Raw genomic sequence first — 22,953 nt, 5'->3', positions numbered from 1 at the left:
CTGTTGTAAAATCAACCTGAGGAGACAGATATTCACGAAACTGTTTGTGTTAAACTTTTAATGAATTAAAGAAAATATATTAAATATTTAGATATTTTCCTTTGAAGGAGAATGGATACACTTTCCAGCACTATTGCACAACATTAGAATTTATAGTCACCAGGTGGAGACTGTGCATATAACCTGTTTTATAGCTTACACTAACACACACACTAAATTATTTGTATATTTTTGTCGCACAGTAAAAGTTAACCCGGCCGTAGTTCGAGACATCTAGATAGTAGAATCAAACACTCTGGATACGATGGACGCTTATATATTAAGCACAATTTGTTAATAGCCTGACGGTCGCTTGCCTCATAACTTGAGGGTTTCAGGCTCACATCCCCGTTACCAAACATGCTTGCCCTTTCAGCAGTCAATAGGTTAATCACATATTTCATTAGTAAAAAGTTGTCGGTGGGTAATATTGATTAGCTATCTTTCGTGTAACCTATCAACGAGTAGAGCAGATAGCCTTTGTATAGCTTTGCGCGAAATTCAAAACAAACTATCGATTGATAAATGCAAATAACTTAATAAAATAAAATTTATTTTAGTCAGGATTAAAGCAAATTAATCTACGAGACCTTGGGCGTGTTCAATACATCAATTGAAAAGGTTTGGCCTCCTGAGTCCAAAATTGTAATTACATCTTAAATAGAGCAGGAAATGGTGGAGTTATGAGATTAAAAAATATCTAAGGCATTCTATGAAGTTCAATAATATGGTTGAAACTCGTATTTTAATGATGCTGAGACTTTTAGGCATCTCCCAAACGCCTTTATCTACTACGAACTCAGATGATCTATGGTAAGTAATTATCTTGTTTCCTGTTTTTTATTTACACCTACGTGATTTTGGTCGAGTCGTATACGGATTATTAAACATGTATACATAAATACTTTACGCGTATGCTTGTTATATTAAAATGTTTTCGGTTTCAGAACACCTATTTTTGTTTATATATTCCGTTGTGAAGCTTTGTATGCGACAAAAAAAAGCTGGATAGTTTATTAATCGGTTAATGAAGCTTCGTTTTATAACAATTTACGTAACGATTCCAGATGTCTCAACACTTAGTCTTAAGAATAATAACGGTAAGAATTCGGTATCAATTTTTTCTATGGTAGCACTGTCGAACTTGTCTGTGTTTTCATTTTTTTGCGAACCACTTTTCTTTTTTTATGTCTATCTAGTGTCATACATAATTTTGGAGCATTTTTTTATAACTTTTTATATGTTACCCTAGTTTACTTGCAGCTTTTTTGACGTTTGTTTGACGCAGAAAGCCTAGTTGTTTTGCGCCAATGAACGCCAACCTCAGTTTTTTAATATGATATTCGTATATTAAAATCTGATTTTTCAAACTGTGCTTTGTTCCTAACTTATGATTGATACACCAATACTCAATTAAAAAATTATAAACTTCAAACTGAAAGTTCTGGTAGATTGTTTTCAGTTCATTGACCCTAATATTTCAGTTTCTGTTTTAATCGCCTGTGAAGAGCTGCTAAAACAGGCAGATCTACTGGACAGTATTTGAAGATTTACTAACTTATCCATGTATTTCTAAGTTAGTATAATATACCCATTGGACTATGTATACTTAAATTCTTTTTGCAAGGCCTTGTAACTAGGAAGTATTTCATTGATAAATTTGACTTTTCTGTACATGGTTTTAATCTAACACCGGGCCGAGCGTGGCTAGGTGGTTAGGGACACTCGACCGGCAATCTAAGGGTCACAGGCTGGAAACCCCTTTACATGCTCGCTCCTTTTAGCTGTGGAGATCAATCCAACTGTTTGTTTGATGTTGATGACTAGCTGTCTTTTCTCTAGTCTTTCAGTGGTAAATTAGGGACGGCTGGCGCAGATAGCCCTCGTGTAGCTTTGTGTGATATTAATTTATGTTTTTATAAAGAAACTAGTGTGCAACTTTACGTTTTCATCAAAAATTATTCATTTACAAGAAAAATAAGATGCCTCAGATGGCTGGCAATAAGTATGAAGGGCGCCAGCAACCGGATTTTGATACCCACAGCACAGATAGCCCATGGTGTTGCTTTGTGTTTAATAACAAACAAAGCAAGAAAACTGAAACTCCATTTTACTCGATCGTAATTAAAAAAATAGTCTGATTTTAAGTATGAGTTTTTGAGAATTATAAAAACAGTTAAGCCAATAACAGATTAACCTCACTGACTATTTTTGGAAAATTAAAAAACAACAACATGGGTTTCACAAAGTCAATTGCCTTTTAATAATCCTGTCAGAAAGTGGCGGAAAACTAATTCGTCATACACAAGTAAGGCTTAAATTCTGCAATCTGGCTTATTTTTACCTCACATTTTCTCCGAATAAAGTACTAACTTAATATTTATGTATCAAATCTGGCCGTAAAGTATAAATTTTCGGCTTCCAACAGTCGCAGATGAATATTTAAATGCGCGTTTGATTTTATGTAACCACGTTTTGACGGAAAAACTCATTTATATTAAAACACGTAAAAAAAAAGAACTGTCAGCACTGTGTTTTATTTTGTTCACAGAACATCCCGGTGGAGGCCTGGCATGGCCAAGCACGTAAGGCGTGCGACTCGTAATCCGAGGGTCGCGGGTTCGAGCCCGCGTCGCGCTAAACATGCTCGCCCTCCCAGCCGTGGGGGTGTATAATGTTACGGTCAATCCCACTATTCGTTGGTAAAAGAGTAGCCCAAGAGTTGGCGGTGGGTGGTGATGACTAGCTGCCTTCCCTCTAGTCTTACACTGCTAAATTAGGGACAGCTAGCACGGATAGCCCTCGAGTAGCTTTGTGCGAAATTCCAAAACAAACAAACATCCCGGTGGGCCCGGCAACCTAGTTAAGGCACTCGACTCGTAATCCGAGGGTCGTGGGTTCGAATCCTCGTCACACCAAATATGCTCGCCCTCTTGTCCGTGGGGACGTTATAAATTTTAGGTCAATTCCACTATTCGTTAGTAAAAGAGTAGCCCAAGAGTTGGCGGTGGGTGGTGATGACTAGCTGCCTTCCCTTTAGTTTTACGCTGCTAAATTCGGGACAGATAGCCCTCGTGTAGCTTTGAGCGAAATTCAAAACAAACCAAACCATATATCTTGGTGGCATAGCAATAAATATGCAGAGTGTTTCGATACCAGTGATTAACAGGACTTAAATAATTCACTATAGCTTTGTGCTTAACAAAAATTAATAAATCGTAGAATTGGTGAAAAAAAATTATCAGTTAGAAGCGTTCCCAGATATTTGATAACTAGTACATAAATTACATCTTTTCGTTTGGGAAAACGTAAATTATTTTGTAGTTCAACGACTTGTCCATTCTTTTTCTAAGGAAATCATGTCTGACCCAGATTAGTAGATTTGTAGTTCACTAACATGTTTGTTAACAAACGCATAGTGTGTGATGTTGTCTTCCACCAATCACGAAAGAGATATGTGGTCATATGATGTGAGAGTGATTTCCCTTCGGCATTCACGTACCTAAAACTAAGGAATTTGTATGACACGCTCAAGTTTGGAGGGCCGTATCCATATGGTAAAGTCTGTCAAAGTTTAATTCAGCAAAATTGCCACAAACAGTGAAAACAGACAGTTCGTGTCTAATTCAGTCCGATTGTATTTACTGACTTGCAACGCTCGTGTTTTGTGCATGGTTTTTGACGTCATGAGACAATTTTGGTTCTTGGACGACTTTGAAATATCTAAACGACTTAACAACAAGAGCATTGCTTGGATGGAATCCAGGGGAATTATTTCAGTAATGGAATATTCACTATGCCATATCGTGTGCTGTGTGACAAAAGTACCGTGTTTACTAGTAGATAAATAAGCATTATATCTGTTATTTTAGTGCTGTCAGTTCGTGACTGACCTTAATCTACCAAGTTTCAAACACCGTATATTAGTATCAGTTGCTGCTGGTAAGAGATCTTCATACTTTTCATTGTGCTTATTTACATTTATAAAAGTAAATGTTTTATGAACCTATGTGTATTACTAACTAGATTAAAATATGGGAGTGAATGTGGCTTATGTCTTAATTTACTAATACATTTAGACAAGAACAGCTCGCTTATAATTATTAGTAAGAACTGAGTTAAAGTGACGAAGAGTGTGTAATATTTATGCCAACCACACAACATTTGGTAACAATCACTGCAGACGAGACTATTTTACTATTAGCAGGACTTTTCTGACCGACCGTGATGCAACAAGCATATTAATGATTGAAATACTAATTGTAGTATAAGAATGATTAACAGCAGTTGTTCCGTACGGTGTGATTTGAATTAAGTTACCGAAGTGTTAATTTTTCATAAATTTTATTTAGGTCACACACATCGGAATTAGGTTAAGAATTGTTTAACACTGAATTATTTGTGTACTTTTAAATCATATATTGTTAATGATTTTCCTTAACTATTTGAGGTTTTGAAAAGCATCGCATGGATTATATCGTGTACAAAAAGTAGTAGACTTGTTTGTAGATATATATAGCGAGACGACTGTTTCTGGTTCTTTTATATGAAAACTGTTGTTTGAACTAATTTGCCATTTATAATTATATTCAATGAGATCAAATACATGGTTTTAGAGTAGTGTTTTCAAAATTTTAAATAGCGGCGCCACCTTATCCATAATTTTCGTTGTTTCATATTAAAATAATTTTTGATATTGACAACAACAGATCATCATTTTCCTCACGTTTTTCATATTTATTTAAAATGAATAAATGCGAAAGCAAAGAAAAAACACAAACAAACTTTGTTCTGTTTCTGCTCAACGGTTTGAAAAACGCTATTTTAGAAAATATAAAATAACCTAGTAAGGATTTTTGAATTTCTTCATATAATACATTTATTGTTATGTTATTATTAATTGTGAAATATTATTTTGGTTCATGTTTACTTTTATTACAACATTTCAATATTTCAGTAAAAATGCCGAATATTGCCAGACGTTTCGCACTTTGGGTGCAGCTTACTGTAAATACTGCCGTTTGTGAAATATTGTATAAATTAGTTTCCGTAGTATTATCATAATACATATATATGAAACAAACAACTGCAACTGTCTACAGATTAATGTTTTCGATACCAGGAGAGTATATACAAAGTGTTTAGTATTTCTGGTTGGCCTTGAAACTGTGGTTTGTGATTGGCTAAGTTGCACCACTCCGGTACCGAAATTGTTGTCGAATTATGCTATTGGCAAGGCTGAAGCGTCTGACAGTCAGTATCGGTTGTTTTCAGTTCCGAAATATCTTGTTGTTTGACGTTAGGCCTAAATTCAGAATCTTTGAATTTACGTAATATGTATTATTTTTGGTTAATAATCGATATTTGAAGATTTTCTGTCGAATGGAGTGTTGCCTGTTGGTTTTTTAATGCCAGTGATGTCAGTGTTGTTAATTCAGCATGAATTTGTTTTTTTAGACAAACGTTTGCTTTGATTTTGCCTCAAAATCAAATTTTAAAATATTGTTAATTAGTTACTAGTCCCAGCGGCATCAGTGAGCGTAGACTTTTGTTTACATTTCTGGTATCAAGTATTGTAAAGATATATATATATATATATGTGTGTAGGCCTAGGCTCTTATTAAGGTACAAAATATAAAAGTCGAAAATATCGGGTAAGTTTACTATAAATAATATCGGTAATACCATAATAAGTATTGATATTTATTATATTAACTCAATAACTAGTTGATTGGTTCTTTAATTTTAAAAATAATGAACTTATCTAAATTACAGGTGTCTTAACACTAGCAGTTGTGAGTGGGGGGAAAAACACAACAGAAACATTGAAATTTAATTTTAATACAATAAACAGTAGTTAGTACCGAGCCCAGCTTTACAAGTTTTATACATTATTGCAATTAAATGTTTTACTGTTTTAACTTAGTTATCGTTAACAACAGTAACTTGATTAAGCCTGATAGCCAAATTATGTTGTAACATTAAGTCGTTTCAACTGTAAATTGTATATAACTTAAAAAGCACCTTAATCGTTTCTGGATATGGAACATTTTTGTGGTAATATTTAATATTATTCTTTTGTTCCAATGATGATAAATAAGTGGAATTATATTATTTAAGAGAGGCGTATGTATACATATGTACAAACGTTTGACAAACCGTCATTACTATTTAAGTAGTTTAGATTTGAATGTTCAGCATCAAATATGATGGATTCTGGGAAAGATTTCAAGTTAGAAGTGTGAACTTTAAAACAAATTAGGCCTAATTTAATTTCAGCACAGCCATTGTGTAGCTTTGCACTTATCTCTAAACAAACTATTTTAATTCCAGGTAGACAGTAAAAAAATAAAAGTATAATTTTTGAACTTGATTATAGTACATTGGTAATATTCGTTTCAGTGAAAGTAAATATTTGAAAAGTTGTTTTTAAAATCATAATTGTTATGAAGTGTCAAGAAAATGTCATTTTGAAGCTGTAACAGTGAATAATTTGGGTAATTATATTTAATGAACCTTGTTTTTATAAATCAGATGTTGCTTACAAACAAGATAGCCTGAAACTTTCCCAGAAACAAAGTTTGTTTTTTTAAAACCCAAACCTGTTTTTCAGTCTTCAGGCACTAGTGAACAGAACCTGGATCATTGGGTAGAAGGTACAGTTGGAACCAAACTTCAAACAATAACTGTCATATTTTAAACATTTTCTTGCACTAGGTATATAAAAGTAATTTTTTAAAACAGAAATATGTAAGTCAAGACAAATGTAGGTACAGGAATTCATTGTGAAAGATTAACATAACCCAGTAATATAACTTACAGAAGTACTTGTTTAATATTTGTTAGAGATAGCAGTTTGAGAGTTTACTTTATTATCTCTTGGATAGAGATGGGTATTTGTAACAAAATTGTTAATTTCAGGTCTGTTTTTGAAATGGAAATCACTAAAACTTGATTATAATTAGGAAAAAAATTATTAGTTTAGTACTTAAAAAATAGTTAAGTGATTGAATCTGTGTCGATTACAAACAGTAGAGGGAGTTGTTACTAATAGATGTGTAATAATAAATTAATAACACACTGGTTGCGATTGAGTGGAGTCAGATAATGAGGGGTTGAGATTAACAATGGTTTTCTATACCAAATGAGGGGAGCTATTTTATATTTGTAGTTACCAATGAGGAAATGATTGAATTGGAGAACTTTGAGAATGATATGTGTTGGAAACGAAAATTAAATATTAGTTCCTGATTTTCAAAAAGCCAGTATTTGAGATGCACATAAAAAATTTCTCCTTGGTAAATTAAGGCTATGAATTAAAAGGTGATTTGAGAAAGTGTCAGATTTAAGTTGTTTTTAATTGAAGATAGGTGTGTTCCTGAAACAAAAGTAGTGGAAAGGTTCAAGTCAGAGTTTGCTTGCCAGAAACATGAAAGAGAAATTTATGAATAAAAACCATGTAATTAACTTGATAAGTGGGTTGTAAGATTAGAATATCCAACAGCATTACCAGGAACAGATAGCTGATGGATAATGTCAAAACTAACGGCACAAGTTACTGAATACATTCTGATGTTAGTAGTAAAGCTAATGTAATTTTTGGGTGTATATATGTATTATTATTAAATACAACTCATAAGAAGTAATTATCAGTGTATTAATCACTAGGCAGAACTGACTTCAAACATTTTGTTTAGTTTTGGTTTCGTTAAATAAGAAAACATACTGAGTTGTTGAAAAGGGGTCAGAGGGGGCCAACTAAGATTGTTGTTTAAGTTTAAAAGGTTATTTGAGGGATTGGTAAAATAAAGACCTTTGCTGTTTTTGTACTACATTTTGAAAGTAACTGGATGAGAGGACACAAGTTTTAAGATTTGAAGAAAAGAGGCTTGGCTTAAACCAGGACAGTTTCATTTTTCTAACAGGCGTGAATGGCTTTTGGGGTAAGCTGCCATTTACAATAATGGATATCAGCATGAAGATTTTAAGGTGTGTTTGGGTTTGTAATTTTCTCAACAGTGGGTGTGAAAGGGCAGGCGTGAAGGTGCAAATGGTGCCCAGTTGTTTATATACTAAATGACATTTCTGGTTTTATGGCATCTTGTATTTTAATCTCGGTGTTGAATTAATTTTGGTATTTTTGTCATTTTATAAGTAAAAAAAACAAACAAACTTGACATTAGACTTAGAAATATCCCTACGTACCTTAGTAGTTGAACGTTAGTAGACTGTCAGTCCGGTACTGGTATAAAGCAGAATTATGTTATTGGCCATAGACTTTCTTGTTGTACCCAAAAATGCAACATTCAAAGAAAAAATTGTATAATGAAGGTTCCAGGGATTAAGAAATGAACAGTTATTGAATGTTATGTATAACTGGGTGATTGTAGAAGGTGCTGATTTTGCCATTTCACTGAATGTCTGGAACCTTGATAAATGCCCCAGAGCAGAACTGTCTGATATCATCCTACTAGAACTGTATAGTACTATTTCAAAATGTATACAGATGTTGCTCGTATCAGCCCTGAACTTTGACTATTTAGATCTCTGATATGTTGCCAAGTTTAATGATGTGTTTAATTGAACAGTGGATAGACATTAATTATAGTTTACGAAAGGCACTACTACAAGCCCATGAGTTCAGCTTTCCCCATGCAGTGGAGAATAATTTTGTGTGTTAATCCATGTATTTATTTCACAAATTTTTTCTAGAAGCACTGATGCTATGCATTTTTTAAAATCTTTTGTATGATTGTTTTTCTTTTTATTAATTTTCTGAATTAAATGTAGTGAGCAAGTACTATTTATAGGTTATTCTTATAAATACAGCCAGAAAAAATAAGTTAGAGTTTAATGATTTATTTGTCTAAAGTACCTTAATTGCTCTAATACTAAATATTGGTGTCAGCTGATGTGGTTGGAACATTGGCTGTTGGGATTGACCAAGAAAATCTTAATTGGTTACTCCTATTTTTTTTGGTTTGGAAAGTGGGCCTAAACATTTTTTCTTAAGCCTCATTTGTAATTAAAAATGGTTAATTGTCAAACGTAATTTGTTTATTTAAATGTTTGCCTAGTGATGTTGAGTATTTTGTTAGTTTGTATTATTTTAAATGCTTATTATACAGGTTGATTGAAGTGAAAGGCCACATTTACTTTGGGTGAAGTTACTATAGCTTACTTTGGTGCATCAATGAGTTAGATGATCTTGTTTTTCCTTATCATAAATGGTCAAAAGTACCTATTTTACTGGAGAAAAGTTGAGAGTGCTGTATTCAACACATCGCTTCTTACTCTTGTAGTCTTTCTACTAAAATATAACCCTGACGTTGTTTCACTGCCTCATACATCATGTTTCTCTTCTTACCCATTAAGCTCTGCACATTACGCAGTGTTTGAGATTTTTTCTAACACCAGTTGAAATCCTAGCTTACTTCACTATGTAACACAAATTTTGCTCCTGTATAGTATGTATTATTTCTTAATTGCTTATGTTGTAAAAGTGCAGAAAATGACCATTATTCCCTTCAAACTTTGTTTTGTGATCTGGATAATGAAATTTAGAAATTAACCTAATTTGTATGTAAAAACAGGCAAATATGCACAATTTCATTTACATAAGGTCTGAATAAAATAACATATGAATCAAGATTTACATGCATTTATACCAAAGTTGTACAAAAATGTTTAGAAGTGAGTAGTTTTTCAAGACTTGCAACTGTAATGTAAATCACTTAAACGTATCAGCCCTTAAATATAGTCTCCTATCATGTTTTTGTTATACCTCCCAGGTCACAAAAGCAAAGTTTGAAGAGAAAAATAGGTCTTTTCTATTTACTTTAGGTATAAGTAATTGGAAAAGAACACTTTATGCCAAGGAACAAGAAAAAGTAAAAATGTTATTACATAGTGTTATTGGTTGTATCAGTGAGTTGTTGATGCCATTCCTGATGCTTGTACATAATGGGGAAAAAAAGCATGCTGTAAAAATATATTAATAAAGTAGTTTTAGTGACTTATATCAGTGCTGAGTGTAGTATTTCTACAATATAATCGTGTTATTCATGACCAGTGTTGTGCTGGTGTATGGGAGTAGTATCATACAATATTTAGAAAAACAAGTGCTATTTGTCCTGGGTCAGGCTGACTGTACTCCTTCCTGATGCAGATAGCCATCCCTAATTTAGCAGTGTAAGACAAGAGGGAAGGCAACTAGTCATTATTACCCATTGCCAACTCTTGGGCTACTCTTTTTACCAATGAATAGTGGGATTGACTGTCATATTATAACACCCCCACAGCTGAAAGGGTGAGGATGTTTGGTGTGTTGGGGATTCGAACCTGTGACCCTTAGATTATGAGTCGAACGCCTTAACCCACCTGGCCATGCTGGGCCTGTATCACATGACTTTCTGGTGTTTATTGTTTACTTTTTTAAGCTATACTGTTATTTCATAAGGCAAAACAATTTTTATGTGTATGTATAATGTTTTCCTAAGTATAACAGTATGTTACTCTGTTTTTTTTAATTTATATTTGTTGGATGTAAAAACTGTTTACAATAAATCAATTACTTACTCATTTATCATCTTCCAGGTTTTGTAATGGAGTCCTTTGTGGGTCTCTTTGATCCTTGTTGTCAAGATGAAGGGTCACATTTCACCATTGACACATTACCAGAGTATTTACCTCCTGAAGCAGCAGAGGGGAATGTGGAATACAAATTGAAGCTTATAAGCCCTTCTCAGAGCCGTTTTGAACACTTAGTTACCCAGATGAAGTGGAGGCTACGTGAAGGTAAACTTGTCTGTTCGTACTACATACTATGTATTGTGTGTTTACCACCTAGTTTCTATGTTGTGAGTAATAATGCTTGTCTGAAATGTAATTGTATATGTAACCCATTTACATAAGTTGATAGTATGTAGATCAAGTGATAATTATATAAATTTTATTATGAGTTGTTTTCTGAAATTATGAATATTTTTTTGCATGTTTCTTGTTACAGTGAATGTCTGTACATGTATTTGGTTTTCAAAAGTACTATAGGGCAAGAAAATGGAAAGATAGATAACTGTGTATATAAAGTTAGTTGTATTAGTGTGCTAATTACATCTGAATGCATTAAAATTGTTAGAAATACTATTTTATTGACATGTTTTGATATACTGTCTGAAATAGTGCCTTATTTACAAGTTTTAATATACTGTCTGAAATACTACATTATTGACAAGTTTTAATATCCTGTCTGAAATACTACCTTATTGACAAGTTTCAATATCCTGTCTCAAATGCTACCTTATTGACAAGTTTTAATATCCTGTCTGAAATGCTACCTTATTGACAAGTTTTAATATCCTGTCTGAAATGCTACCTTATTGACAAGTTTTAATATCCTGTCTGAAATGCTACCTTATTGACAAGTTTTAATATCCTGTCTGAAATGCTACCTAATTGACAAGCTTTATTATACAGTCTGAAATATCTGTTCATTAACTTTGGTTATTTATTAATGAAAGGGATGGATTAGTTGCGTGTTTCTCACAATAATTACCATATGTCAGACTGCTCTAATCTCAGTGAGGAACTGTAAACATGCATGTGTTAGTCTGATTTTAAAGTATATTTGTGGTATAGATTATCTAGTTAGCCTTTTTATATGCCATAAGAGACTTGTTATCTTAGGACAAGGAGAAGCAATCTATGAGATTGGTGTAGAAGATGGAGGAATGTTGGTTGGACTAAGTCAGTGTGAGATGGATGCATCAATGAAGACTTTATATCTGATGGCTGATAAACTGGGAGCCAGCATCAGTATCCTCAGGGAGCGGTTGATATACTGTGGAAGTGACTTTGTTCCCAGAAAAGCAGCAGAGGTATTTGTCTTTGTTGAATTGTTTTAAGATGTTACGAACAATCTGTGGAAACATAAAATAGATCTATGATTCATAATATACACTCATACAATCAATAGTAATTTAATATAAATTAAAATGAGCTAAAATGTAAAACCTGGCAATGGAATATTACAGAAAAGACTTGTATCATCTGTTGCTAAAGGGAACTTGTGGCCAGGTGGTTAGGCACTCATTTTGTAATCTGAATGTCATGGGTTCTAATCCCTGTTATACCAAATGTGCTTGTCCTTCCAGCCATGAGGGAGTTATAATGTGATAGTTAATCACACTATTATTTGATAAGAGAGTAGCCCAAGAATTGGCAGTTGGTGGTGATGACTAGCTGCCTTCCCTCTTTTCTTACACTGCTAAATTAGGGGTGGTATAGCACAGATAGCCCTAGTGTAGCTTTGCGTGAAATTCAAAACAAACAAGGGAACTTTTAACCATATATTCTTTATGCTGTTATCAATTGCTGTCGTGTTACTTGTGAATAAACAAATTATGAAAACGAGACCCCAAAAAACATTTGTATTAAAGTTTTTATCTTTGTTGCAACATTGCTTTAAATGGAGGATTTCTAGATTATTACAAAGAATTGTAACTTCTGAAACCAAAATTTGTCTTAGGCCTAACATTAGTTAAATTTCTTTTAGGTACAGTTTGTCTGATAAAGATATAAATTAACACTGTAATTTGTGTATATTTTTTGCTTTAATTTAGTTAGGTCTAAACTTTACGAGCTTAAATTCTATGACCTAACATTGGACCTTTTTTAAAAACTTTGATAAGCCTTTATTATGTTGTTGTACTGAAGTGTATTTACTTTCAATGAAATGATTTTTTTTTTAAATTTTGCTGAGAGCTGCATAAAGGCTACCTGCACTGTTTTGTGTTTAAACCGTTTAAAAGCCATCAGTTACTCAACATTTCTGTTTAATTTCTTGCCAGTGCTGAGTCAGAAAGATTGTTAGGCAACTGTTTACTGCTCATTTGTTTGTTTATGTTTTGAATTTAGCGCAAAGCTACATGGCAGTTACCTGCACTAGCCATCCTTAATTTAGCAGTTTAACAGTAGAGGGAAAGCTAGTCATCACCTCGTAATGCCATACTTTTGGGTTACTCTTTTATCAATGAATAGTGGTGGTATTGACCATTGCATTGTGATGTCCCCATGGCTGAAATGGCAGCCATGTTTGGTGTGGCAAGGATTAGAACCCAAGACCCTCAAATTACAACTCAAGTGCTATAACTATGCTTCCCATTGAAATGAAGTGGGCATGCATGCATGTTTAGATCTTAAGATGCCAGCATGTTCTCAGGAGAGAAGAAAAAACTGAGTAATATAATAATTGAAAGTTAATCAAGACAATAAGGTTGAAAAATTTATCAAAATTCTCAAAGTTATTAAATTGCATAAAAATACCTTACATTTTTACAGTTATTAAAATTTAGAGTTCTAGCATAATTTACCTTTTCAGTCTTTGTCAAGGTTTTGTTTGAATAATAGTTTTATTCACTAATATATAAAAAAAATCTTTAAAGCTGAACTAATGTAATTGTTTTTATACAGTTCAATATTGGTGGTGTCCAGATATTCCTTCATCATTGAATTAGTTAATATTTTAGTCTGTTTGAACACTGGATGTAGAGAAACAAATGAAGATATGGAAAGTGTCACTGGTTTACTATGTTAAAATATATGTTAAACCTCAGTTCTAATTATGGAACATATAACAGTGTTGGTGGTAGTCTTGTTCTTTTGTGCAGTCAGTTTTTAGGGATAATGTAAAAAACAAGGTCATGGGATGTATAAATGAATCATTTCATTTAAAAAGTTGGTGGAGTCTGTAATTTTATGAGTTTTGTATTTTTATTTTTATAATTTAGTAATTTATCAGGAAATTTATTACAAATAGAAACTTAGACAATTTTACTTTTCATGTATTTACCAAGGGTGGCATGCAGTGAACACGTTTCTCATGGATATATATCAAAGTTGTCAATAGAGGTTTTTGTTATCTGGAACTTTATTACATTTCACCTGTTTGTTGATAAACATTCATAATCTATATTAGTGAGGTAAAACCCCAATGGTCTAACATTAATCTTGGCTTATTATGTTTAACCTTGGGGTTTGATCCCTGCAGCAGACATGGCACAGATAGTTTATTGTATAGCTTTGCACTTAAAATGGTGCAAACAAATGAATAAGGTGCACAATTAATATTAGAATTTTTTCTAAAAACAATTGTATTTCTATGTATAAAACTTTAGATTTAAAAAGCCAAAATACTGTTTCTAAGCCTGTATGAAATATTTTTATAGTGTGGTAATGACAACAAACTCTTAAGATAGTGGTCATGTGGCTTTAAAATTTACTAAATAGTGTAAATAATCGAGTGAAATGGAATTGTGTAAGAATTTTGGTAACTTATAAGAAAGCATGTTTTGAAATTACTTAAGTTCAAACCTGCTATTGTTACATATTTATGTATAACTTAATGTTTTAATTCATTTTTATCAGCAGTTTTAAAATATAGATGTCAAATTTGTTAAAACTATGATTAGCACAAACTTCCCAGAGTTAGAGATGCCTCATTTTAAACCTTGTAAATCTGTAGTTTATATTTGTTTTGTGATAGTAAAGAAACACATTACCCAGAAATAACTTTTAAATATCTATAAGTTGGTTAAGTCTGAAGTTACTGTGTAAGCTTGTTGTAATTAGATAGTTAATAAAGGCCTTTTATGTAATTGTTTATCTAGGTGCTGGTTAGAAAAGTTCCAGATGATCAACAGACTATAGAAATCAGAGTTGCTGTTTTGGGAAACATGGATGTTGGGAAGAGCACTCTGTTGGGTGTTTTGACCCAGGGTGATGTGGATAACGGTCGTGGCAGTGCTCGCCTGAATCTCTTCCGACACTTACATGAGATTCAGACGGGACGTACCTCCAGCATTAGTCATGAGATCCTGGGATTTGACTCGTGTGGTAATCCTATTACTTACAAAACTTGTCGTACAGCCGAGGAAATATGTGATCAGGCAACAAAGCTCATTACTTTCATTGACTTGGCAGGACATCAGAAGTACATGAGGACAACTGTGTTTGGTCTCACGGGTAACATTATTTAATGTACTAGATGAGAATTTAATACTTGTGTTAAAAGAAAATTTTAGGTGCTTGGACATAACAAGTAGTTCATTTTTTGTCATCCAGGACTTAATTACATTTTTACCAGTGTTTACTTGATCTAAGTAATGGTAGACTGTATGGTTTCTTCATAACAGGTCATTCACCTCATTTTGCTATGCTAGTTGTTAGTGCTGTGACGGGCATTGCAGGAACGACAAAGGAACATCTGGGATTAGCCTTAGCTTTAGGTGTGCCAATCGTTGTGGTCGTTAACAAGGTGGACCTGGCCAGCTCTCGTATGCTTAACCAGACCCTGCGGCAACTGGAAGACCTACTTAAGGGCCCAGGATGTAACAAGGTTCGTAACAAGTGTGTGAATACGTGAAAGGTAAAGTAACTGATAAAACGTTAGGAGTTCTTTTAAATACTGAGAAATTGTTTTTGCAACCCATTGTAGTCCAGTGGGAATGACAGAAATGATTGATGCTTTCATTTTGTAGATAACAAAGAATATTTTTTTAAAAAATGCAAATAATATGATTAAAAAAACAATTTTAGCATAATAATTAGTAACTAAGATAATTTCATGTTGAGTATGACCTTTGATCCCTCCTGAACTTGTATTCTTGGGTTTTGTGACACATCATAAATCTCTTGTAGGTTTAAACACTTCAACTATACATTTATTGTAGTAAATTTTGTGGAAATTAAAGTAGTTTTAAATTATTTTTTTTAGAATGCTTAATTAATTAATCTATATGATGTTATTTAATGGTTGAACGTTGTAAAATGACTTTTATAACCATCTCATTTGCACGTGTAGAAATGTTTTGTACACAGTAGCTACTTTTATGGGAAAAATTTCAATACTGTCATTCTTTTGCTCCATTAATCTGAAATTTGAGTCAAAATATGCATGTTTGTTATCTTTGTATTTAAATGAAATACTACTTGAGTACTTGTGTTGCTTACTGACCTTAGGTCCTTGATGTTACCAGTAATGTGTTTGAATAGAGTTGCCAAAAAAACTGCTAAAACATTCAAATATTTGGTAAAGTAACATACATCTCTTTCTTTAAAAAATTCCAAGTTAACCCAGGAGAGGAAGGAGAGATTTCTGGATGGATAAGTTTTATTTTAAGTGATAAAAATAGTAAGAATGTTTAGGGTGTTTACTCCTAGGATCATCTGTTGTCTGCATCATGTTCTGATCTTGTGCAAGTACAGATGATTGTCAGTTTGTTACCCTACTGGTTATCTGCAACACTTTCTTGTTTAACTTAAAAAACATTACAGCTGGCTATATTTCTATAATGAGAACTTGTATCTTGTTAGCTACTGAGAAAGGTTAAATCTTAGATTCTCAACATATAGTTTATTCTTCAATTTTTATCTATTTTTCTTAATCCAGCTTAATGAAAAGACAAAATTAATATACTTTTTAAAAATTTGAGTTTATATTAAAATAAAAAGCATGCTGTATCAGTTGATTATGTTTGTTTAATTTCTGTAATGGGTATTGATGTATAGAAAACACTTTGATACTAGTAGCAAATGATCCTTATAGTGTCAAATTTGTTATTTTTTAATTGGACTGAACATTTCACTTTACAGATGCTATGGGTGCATTCCACAAAAACATAGGCTGTTGCTAACATTGAACTTTGTTTTTTGTTACTTGTATTCAAATATGTTTTTAATGAGGTGTACATCCAATAAATTTAATTTTCTCTCTGAATTTAGACAGTAATCTGATTACTGGAGATTATTGTTTCAATGGTGTTGCAGTTTACGTTTCTATCACCAGGTGGATTTGGTAGACATGTAAAGAGTTTGAGTCTAGTAATCATGACCATAAATTAAGTTAGTATAATTTATCTTAATTAATCTTTGCCATACGTGCTTACCCTATCAGCCATGGTAGTTACAATGTTACAGTTGATTCACCTGTTCATTGGTTAATGAGTTGGTGGTGACTAGCCGCCTTTCCTTTAGTCTATCACTACCTAATTAGAGATAAGTAGCTATTCGAAAAATTCAAAACAAACAAACCCTAACTATTGTTGGTCCTTTTTTGTGTTTTTGTCAGTCACATTATTAGAAAGAACCAATAATCCATTTTTGCTTTACTTGCTTTTTTTTTTTTAAGTACTTAGTTGTCTATAATGTCTCTTGCATTGAAAAACAAAAAGAAACAAATACTTCATCATAATTGGAATTAATTCCAGTAATTACCAGTGGGACCCTTTGTGTATTTTACACAGAAAATGGATGTTTTGGCCACTTCTTTAAAATGAATGTTGTAACCTGTAAAAATGAAATCCACCAATAAGTGGTTTTTGTTTTGTGATATCTGTATTGTTTTTTAGGTTTCTGTTGATAAATCGTCCTTGGAGTATCAGATTCTGAAGTTAATATTTTCAAATTTAATTGTAAAACTACAAACTTATATGACCAGAGAGTTTTTGCATAAAATTCGATACCTGGATTGTTGTATGGCTAGATTAGGGTTAGCTCAGTTGTAATTGAATATTTTTCTTACCTCAGGCTTGTGTGCAGGTGAAATCTATTGACGATGCTTATAGTGCAGTGTCTATGGTAACAGAGGGAAATATTGCTCCTGTATTCACTGTATCCTGTGTTACTGGAACTGGAATAGACCTTTTATACAGTTTTTTAAACGTCATGCCTCCAAATATTAGTGTTCTAGAAAGAGAAAGACTTATACAGTTACCAACTGAATTCCAGGTAAGCTTGTTGGTTGACATATTTATGAGAATATAACTGTATTAAAGGGTCTTTTTTTCTTTTTTTCCTCAGTGTATAAGTAACTGGATTTTTTTATAGCACTAGCAAAGGTTAAAATATGATAGTTATGTTACATGACACCAGGTGGTGCAGACAGTATTAAACAGATAGTTATGTAACTCGACACTGGATGAGGTTGATAGTATTCAATATGTTAGCTACTGGAGATTAGAATATTTTTATTTAGTTCATTTTTTCTTAATGAACTTGTGTATTTCAAAAGTCAAAAATGTGATATTTAGAAGAACAAGTGTAATATTACTAGTTAAAGATATTTATGAAAGAAGTAACTCAAAATAAGGTTTTAATTAATAAATTACATTTTTTTATTTTTTAAATGTTGTAATTCTGGTCAAACCTAGTTAGTTTTTTTCTGATAAAATTGTCCAATGAGTAAAAGTGAACTTGAGAAATGTCTCTCTCATTGACTTCTGTGATGAAGTTATATAAAGGATTCTGATTTTAAAATGAAATTAGAATTAAAAAACTAGAAATAAGATTGTATCCAGACACAAAAATAAACTTAATTTTGAATGGTGGCATTTAGTGAAATTCTTTTAAAAATTTCTTTGTAAAATAGAAAAATGTATTTCTGCTTATAGGTAGACGAAACCTTCAAATTATCAGATGCTGGAATCATTGTAGGAGGTCTTCTAACACGAGGTGTTATACGTGAGGGAGATGAAATTTCTGTGGGACCACTGGAAGATGGTTCTTTTTATCCTGTTAAAGTTGCATCCATTCATAGGCACAAGAAGCCGTGTCGAGTTGTGAGAGCTTGCGAAAGTGCAACCCTTGCCCTCGTTGGATGTCAGAACATAAACATTCGCAGAGGAATGATTCTGGCCAACTCCCATCCCCCTGTGTGTTTGTTTTTTCAGGCTCGTATTAACCTGTTGTTCCATGCTACACAGATAATGGAAGGCTTTCAAACCACCGTTCATGTTGGAAATGTCAGGCAAACTGCCATTGTGATGAAAATAATGGGGACTAAAGGCCTAGTGACCAACGACAATGGTGCAGTCATCTTCCGATTCATGAAACATCCAGAATGTATTCGCCCTGGGGCCCAGTTACTTTTTCGGGAAGGTCACACAAAAGGGATTGGTCAAGTGACCCAAGTGTTTAGACATTCAGATTTATCTCCCATAAGCAACCATGCATTGTAACTTTTCCCGCACTTTATTTAGTGTTCACAGTTCATTCTGGGTATTTTCTCAAATCATTCGAGACCAGAGTAAGAGAAAATTGAAAAGTTGATAAAAATGAATGCTGTTCACTGTAGCTTTTCTTGGGCATGACAGTTAAGTTTGTTTCTTGTAATATTACATCTAGCTTTGTTTATTCTATACAGATTTGGTTATCTTTTTATCATTATGTTTTTTCTTTGTAATGATGAACTTTTGGGTCAAAGGTCTGACCTTGCATACCTTTGAAGGTGCTATTATGAAAGGTTGTAGTAATACCTAGCTGTCTTATAAGGCCATTTCTGAGATTGATGGAGAGGAAATCTAATTTATAAATTTCTCTTTGTTATGAAGCGTAAATTTTTCTTTTTACAAATTATTTTTCTTAAAATAAGGAATATAGAAAACATTAAAATTTAATATCTTAGATCTTACAATTAGGTTTTATAGTTTATTATTTGTAATTACAAAAGTATAAATTAAAATTTTTTTTATTAAAAATTACCAAAATATTTAAATTTATTCTTTCATTGGAATATTTTAAAAGTTTAATTTGTATCATTTTATTATCAATGCTTGAATTTTAATTCAACAAGGTTTTGCCATGTTTTTAAAATAACATTTTGTGATATTACTGTTTTAAAGTTTTAACTGTGTTTGCTGTTATATCAAGACAAGCAGTAGTGTAGGTTATAAATATATTACCAAGAACTTCTAGTTTACGTTTTAGTCTAAATTGAGAAAGTATCAAAAATATTGTGAAAGATTTTATGATCCTGTGATAGTAATGTAGTTGTAGAAATATTTAATATTTTGTATATTTATGTAATGATTTAGTTTCTATATCCAGAACGAATCTTTCAACTTGTAAACGTATATTTGTTGATAAAAGCTGTTCTATTGCACACTTGTCATCTTTGTAGTAAATATTTTCTGTTATTTAATCATGTACAAATGTGATTATCTATTATACAATTACAAACTTAAACTGTTGTATTTTGATCGTTTCTTGTGTATCTGTTATTTTTAGTCAACTGTTCAAATTCCTTCAGTGGTCCTGCTCTCCTACATCATGATGCCAACATTTAGGGCTGTTTTCATAAAATAAATAAACGTGTACATAGTATTGACAACAAAGAACCTGCAACTTTTTCTTCTTCCAATAAACAAACTTAGAGAATAAATAAAATGGCGAATTATGTTTTGATGTACATAGTTTTGCTGCTACTTAATCGAAAATTGCACTAAAATTCATTATTGGAACCGACGATCAAACATCACAACACTGATTGAACATAATATTGGCTTTTATTAGTGGAACGGTTTATTTTCCCAGTTTTTTTTAGCATAGTTTGTACGTGAGCACTTTTTAGTCGTTACGATAACAACATACCTTAATCATTTTTCTATTATAATATCTGGGATGGACTCGTTGTTCTCCTATTATAAGATCTTTAGTCAGTTTTTCGTTATTAACGTATGTTGTACGAACCTGACGAAGTTAAAAGTTCATATTTCTTTGAGCTTATTTCAAGTAGATTTCGTTTAAAAATAATTTCTGTTGGCACTAAAGAAAGTCGTGCTACTATAGAGTGATGACCAAGACACCTTCAGGATTGTGTTGCTAAAACATAATCAGTCATTCTTTCGTATCGAACCTTACTTTGACCAGAGTCTCTGAGATCACTGAAGAGTGAAAATAAACTCTACATGTATTTTTAACATTTTGTTCCGTCTTCGGTATCGTTCGTTTCTATTACAAAGCATTAATTAAGAACGTCACAAAATTTCTTACCCATCGGGAAATGAAACTTTCCATACACACCAGATGGCTCTTCTAATTTATATTACTGTTAAAAATCTAGGAGTTTGGGGCGATGTTTATAGTGTGGAAGTTTTAGCCACAGATTTGATGTTAAGCTTGATAAAAACAATTTATAGTGTAATTCAAGATGGTTACAGTTAGCAATGTATGAATTCAAGATGGTTACAGTTAGCAATGTATGTATAAGAAAACTCAAACCCTTATACCAAATTGTTCATTAAACTCTTCTGTATTTAACCGTTTTCGTGGCACTATTAGTTAATTTTTAGTATAAATAACCAGTAAACAACTATACACATTTTTAAAGTAATAAGTTTGAGGTTAAAATCACTATTTTAAATATTTTAAGGTAAGAAAGGAATAAAATATATCTTATAAACATTTAAAGTCAAAACAATTTAAGAAGTCTTTAGTATCAATATTAAAATTTAATACCTCAACCAATTCTCACAGATTACAGGTATTTTTGACAAAAAATCAACTTATTGAAAAACAAATGGCCCGTCATGGCGAGATAGTTATGGTGTTTGACTCACGGATTGAAAATCCCGTCTCGCTCTTTCAGCCGTGGGGGCGTTACAATGTTACATTCAATCCTACTATTTGTTGGTAAAAGAATTGGCGGAGGGTCGTGATATCTAACTGCCTTCACTTTATTCTTTCATTGCTAAACTATGGACAGGTAGTGCAGATGACCCTCGTGTATTTTTGCGCGAAATTCAAACCAATCAATCAAAAGTCGTTAGGCGGCGAGATGCTTAATAAATAGAGATTCAGAGGTTTTGGCGCGTACCTTAGATGTACTTTAAGCGTAGTGTGCATAATTTATTAAAAAATTGTCTGCAAAAAAAGAGAATGGAAAAAGTATGAGGAGACATTAATATAGGTTATTCAACATAACAACCAACTAAGGCCCGACATGGCCATGTGGGCTAAAGCATTCGACTCGTATTCCGAGGGTCGTGGGTTCGAATCCCCGTCGCACCAAACATGCTCGCCATTTCAGTCGTGGGAGCATTATAATGTTACGGTTAAGCCTCACTCCAAAACAGCAAGTTATTTTTGATTTAAAGCTTTAGTAAAGTATCTTTTTTTTTGTTGTAATCCCAGTTGTTGTTTAAAATTCAAATGAAAAACATAACAAGGAGATATTTCGTATCAGTTTTAAACTTAAAGCTGCTGTTTCAAAATTAGTTATTTTCTGGTTTTTGTAATTTTTTGTGATGCCATTTAACTGGTTGAATAACGAAGACTTTGATAAATAAAGAACAATCAGGTAGAAAAAGAAAGCAATCGAATTTTGTATATATTTATATTTTTTCCCACACCAACTTTACACAACTGTAGGATTGTTTGTTTGTTTTGAATTTCGCGCAAAGCTACACAGGGGCTATTTGCGCTAGCTGTCCCTAATTTAGCAGTGTGAGACTAGAGGGAAGGCAGCTAGTTATCACCACCCACCGCCAACTCTTGGGCTACTCTTAGGATTGACCGTCATATTATAACGCCCCCCACGTAATCTGAGTATCGCGGGTTCGAATCCTCGTTACACTAAATGTGCTCGCCTCTTTCAGCCATGGGGGCATTATAATGTCACGGTCAATTCCACTATTCATTGGTAAAAGAGTAGCCCAAGAGTTGGCGGTGGGTGGTGATGACTAACTGCCTTCTCTCTAGTCTTACACTGCTAAATTAGGGACGGCTAGTGCAGATAGCCCACATTTAGATTGCGCGAAATTCAAAATAAAACAAACTTAAAAAGTTTTCTCCACCTAAACTGTTTTCAGACTGGGCAGTTTTTGTTGTTGTTTTCTTCTGAAAAAAAGTAGAAAATGGTAATAAATACTTTTTACGGTATTGATTTTAAATACTCATTACAATATTCGTTGTTTGTTTGTATTGTATATATTTCAGATTATGACAGGTTTATGTCGGTTCTTGTAAGTTGACACAATTCAAACGTTCTTGATTATTTGGACAGAGTGTGGCCCAGCGGTTAGCTTACCGGTCTGTGAAGTAAACGTTCTGTAATTCGCACCCTTTAGCTTAACAAACAAC

At 32.8% G+C, this 22,953-nt stretch overlaps 1 protein-coding gene across 5 annotated transcripts; it reads left to right on the top strand.

The window, feature by feature from the left end:
- Window positions 1–3,522: 3,522 nt before the first annotated feature.
- On the top strand, window positions 3,523–20,259 carry LOC143253884 (GTP-binding protein 2). Of its 5 annotated transcripts, none has more exons than XM_076508397.1 (7): window positions 3,523–3,981; window positions 10,636–10,836; window positions 11,725–11,915; window positions 14,706–15,060; window positions 15,231–15,433; window positions 17,623–17,823; window positions 18,486–20,259. In XM_076508397.1, the coding sequence occupies exons 2-7, from the start codon at window positions 10,644–10,646 to the stop codon at window positions 19,050–19,052; spliced, it is 1,710 nt and encodes a 569-aa protein (XP_076364512.1). In that variant the 5' UTR covers window positions 3,523–3,981; window positions 10,636–10,643; the 3' UTR covers window positions 19,053–20,259. The 5 variants fall into 5 exon arrangements, with proteins under 5 accessions (XP_076364512.1, XP_076364516.1, XP_076364513.1 ...); XM_076508401.1 differs by lacking the exon at window positions 3,523–3,981 and adding an exon at window positions 5,170–5,292; XM_076508398.1 differs by lacking the exon at window positions 3,523–3,981 and adding an exon at window positions 5,285–5,693.
- The last annotated feature ends 2,694 nt before the right edge of the window (window positions 20,260–22,953 follow it).

The sequence above is a fragment of the Tachypleus tridentatus genome, chromosome 6, assembly GCF_004210375.1.
Source record: "Tachypleus tridentatus isolate NWPU-2018 chromosome 6, ASM421037v1, whole genome shotgun sequence".
NCBI lineage: Eukaryota > Metazoa > Arthropoda > Merostomata > Xiphosura > Limulidae > Tachypleus > Tachypleus tridentatus.
Note: the sequence above shows the minus strand (reverse complement) of the source record. Positions and strands in the feature narration are given on the sequence as shown.

What these genes read in the sequence shown, in the direction of transcription:
- LOC143253884 (XM_076508397.1), top strand. Translation starts at nt 10,644, where the DNA reads ATGGAGTCCTTTGTGGGTCTCTTTGATCCTTGTTGTCAAGATGAAGGG. An exon ending in GAAGTGGAGGCTACGTGAAG is followed by an intron (nt 10,837 to 11,724) that starts GTAAACTTGTCT and finishes TTGTTATCTTAG; the next exon opens with GACAAGGAGAAGCAATCTAT. An exon ending in AGGGCCCAGGATGTAACAAG is followed by an intron (nt 15,434 to 17,622) that starts GTTCGTAACAAG and finishes TTCTTACCTCAG; the next exon opens with GCTTGTGTGCAGGTGAAATC.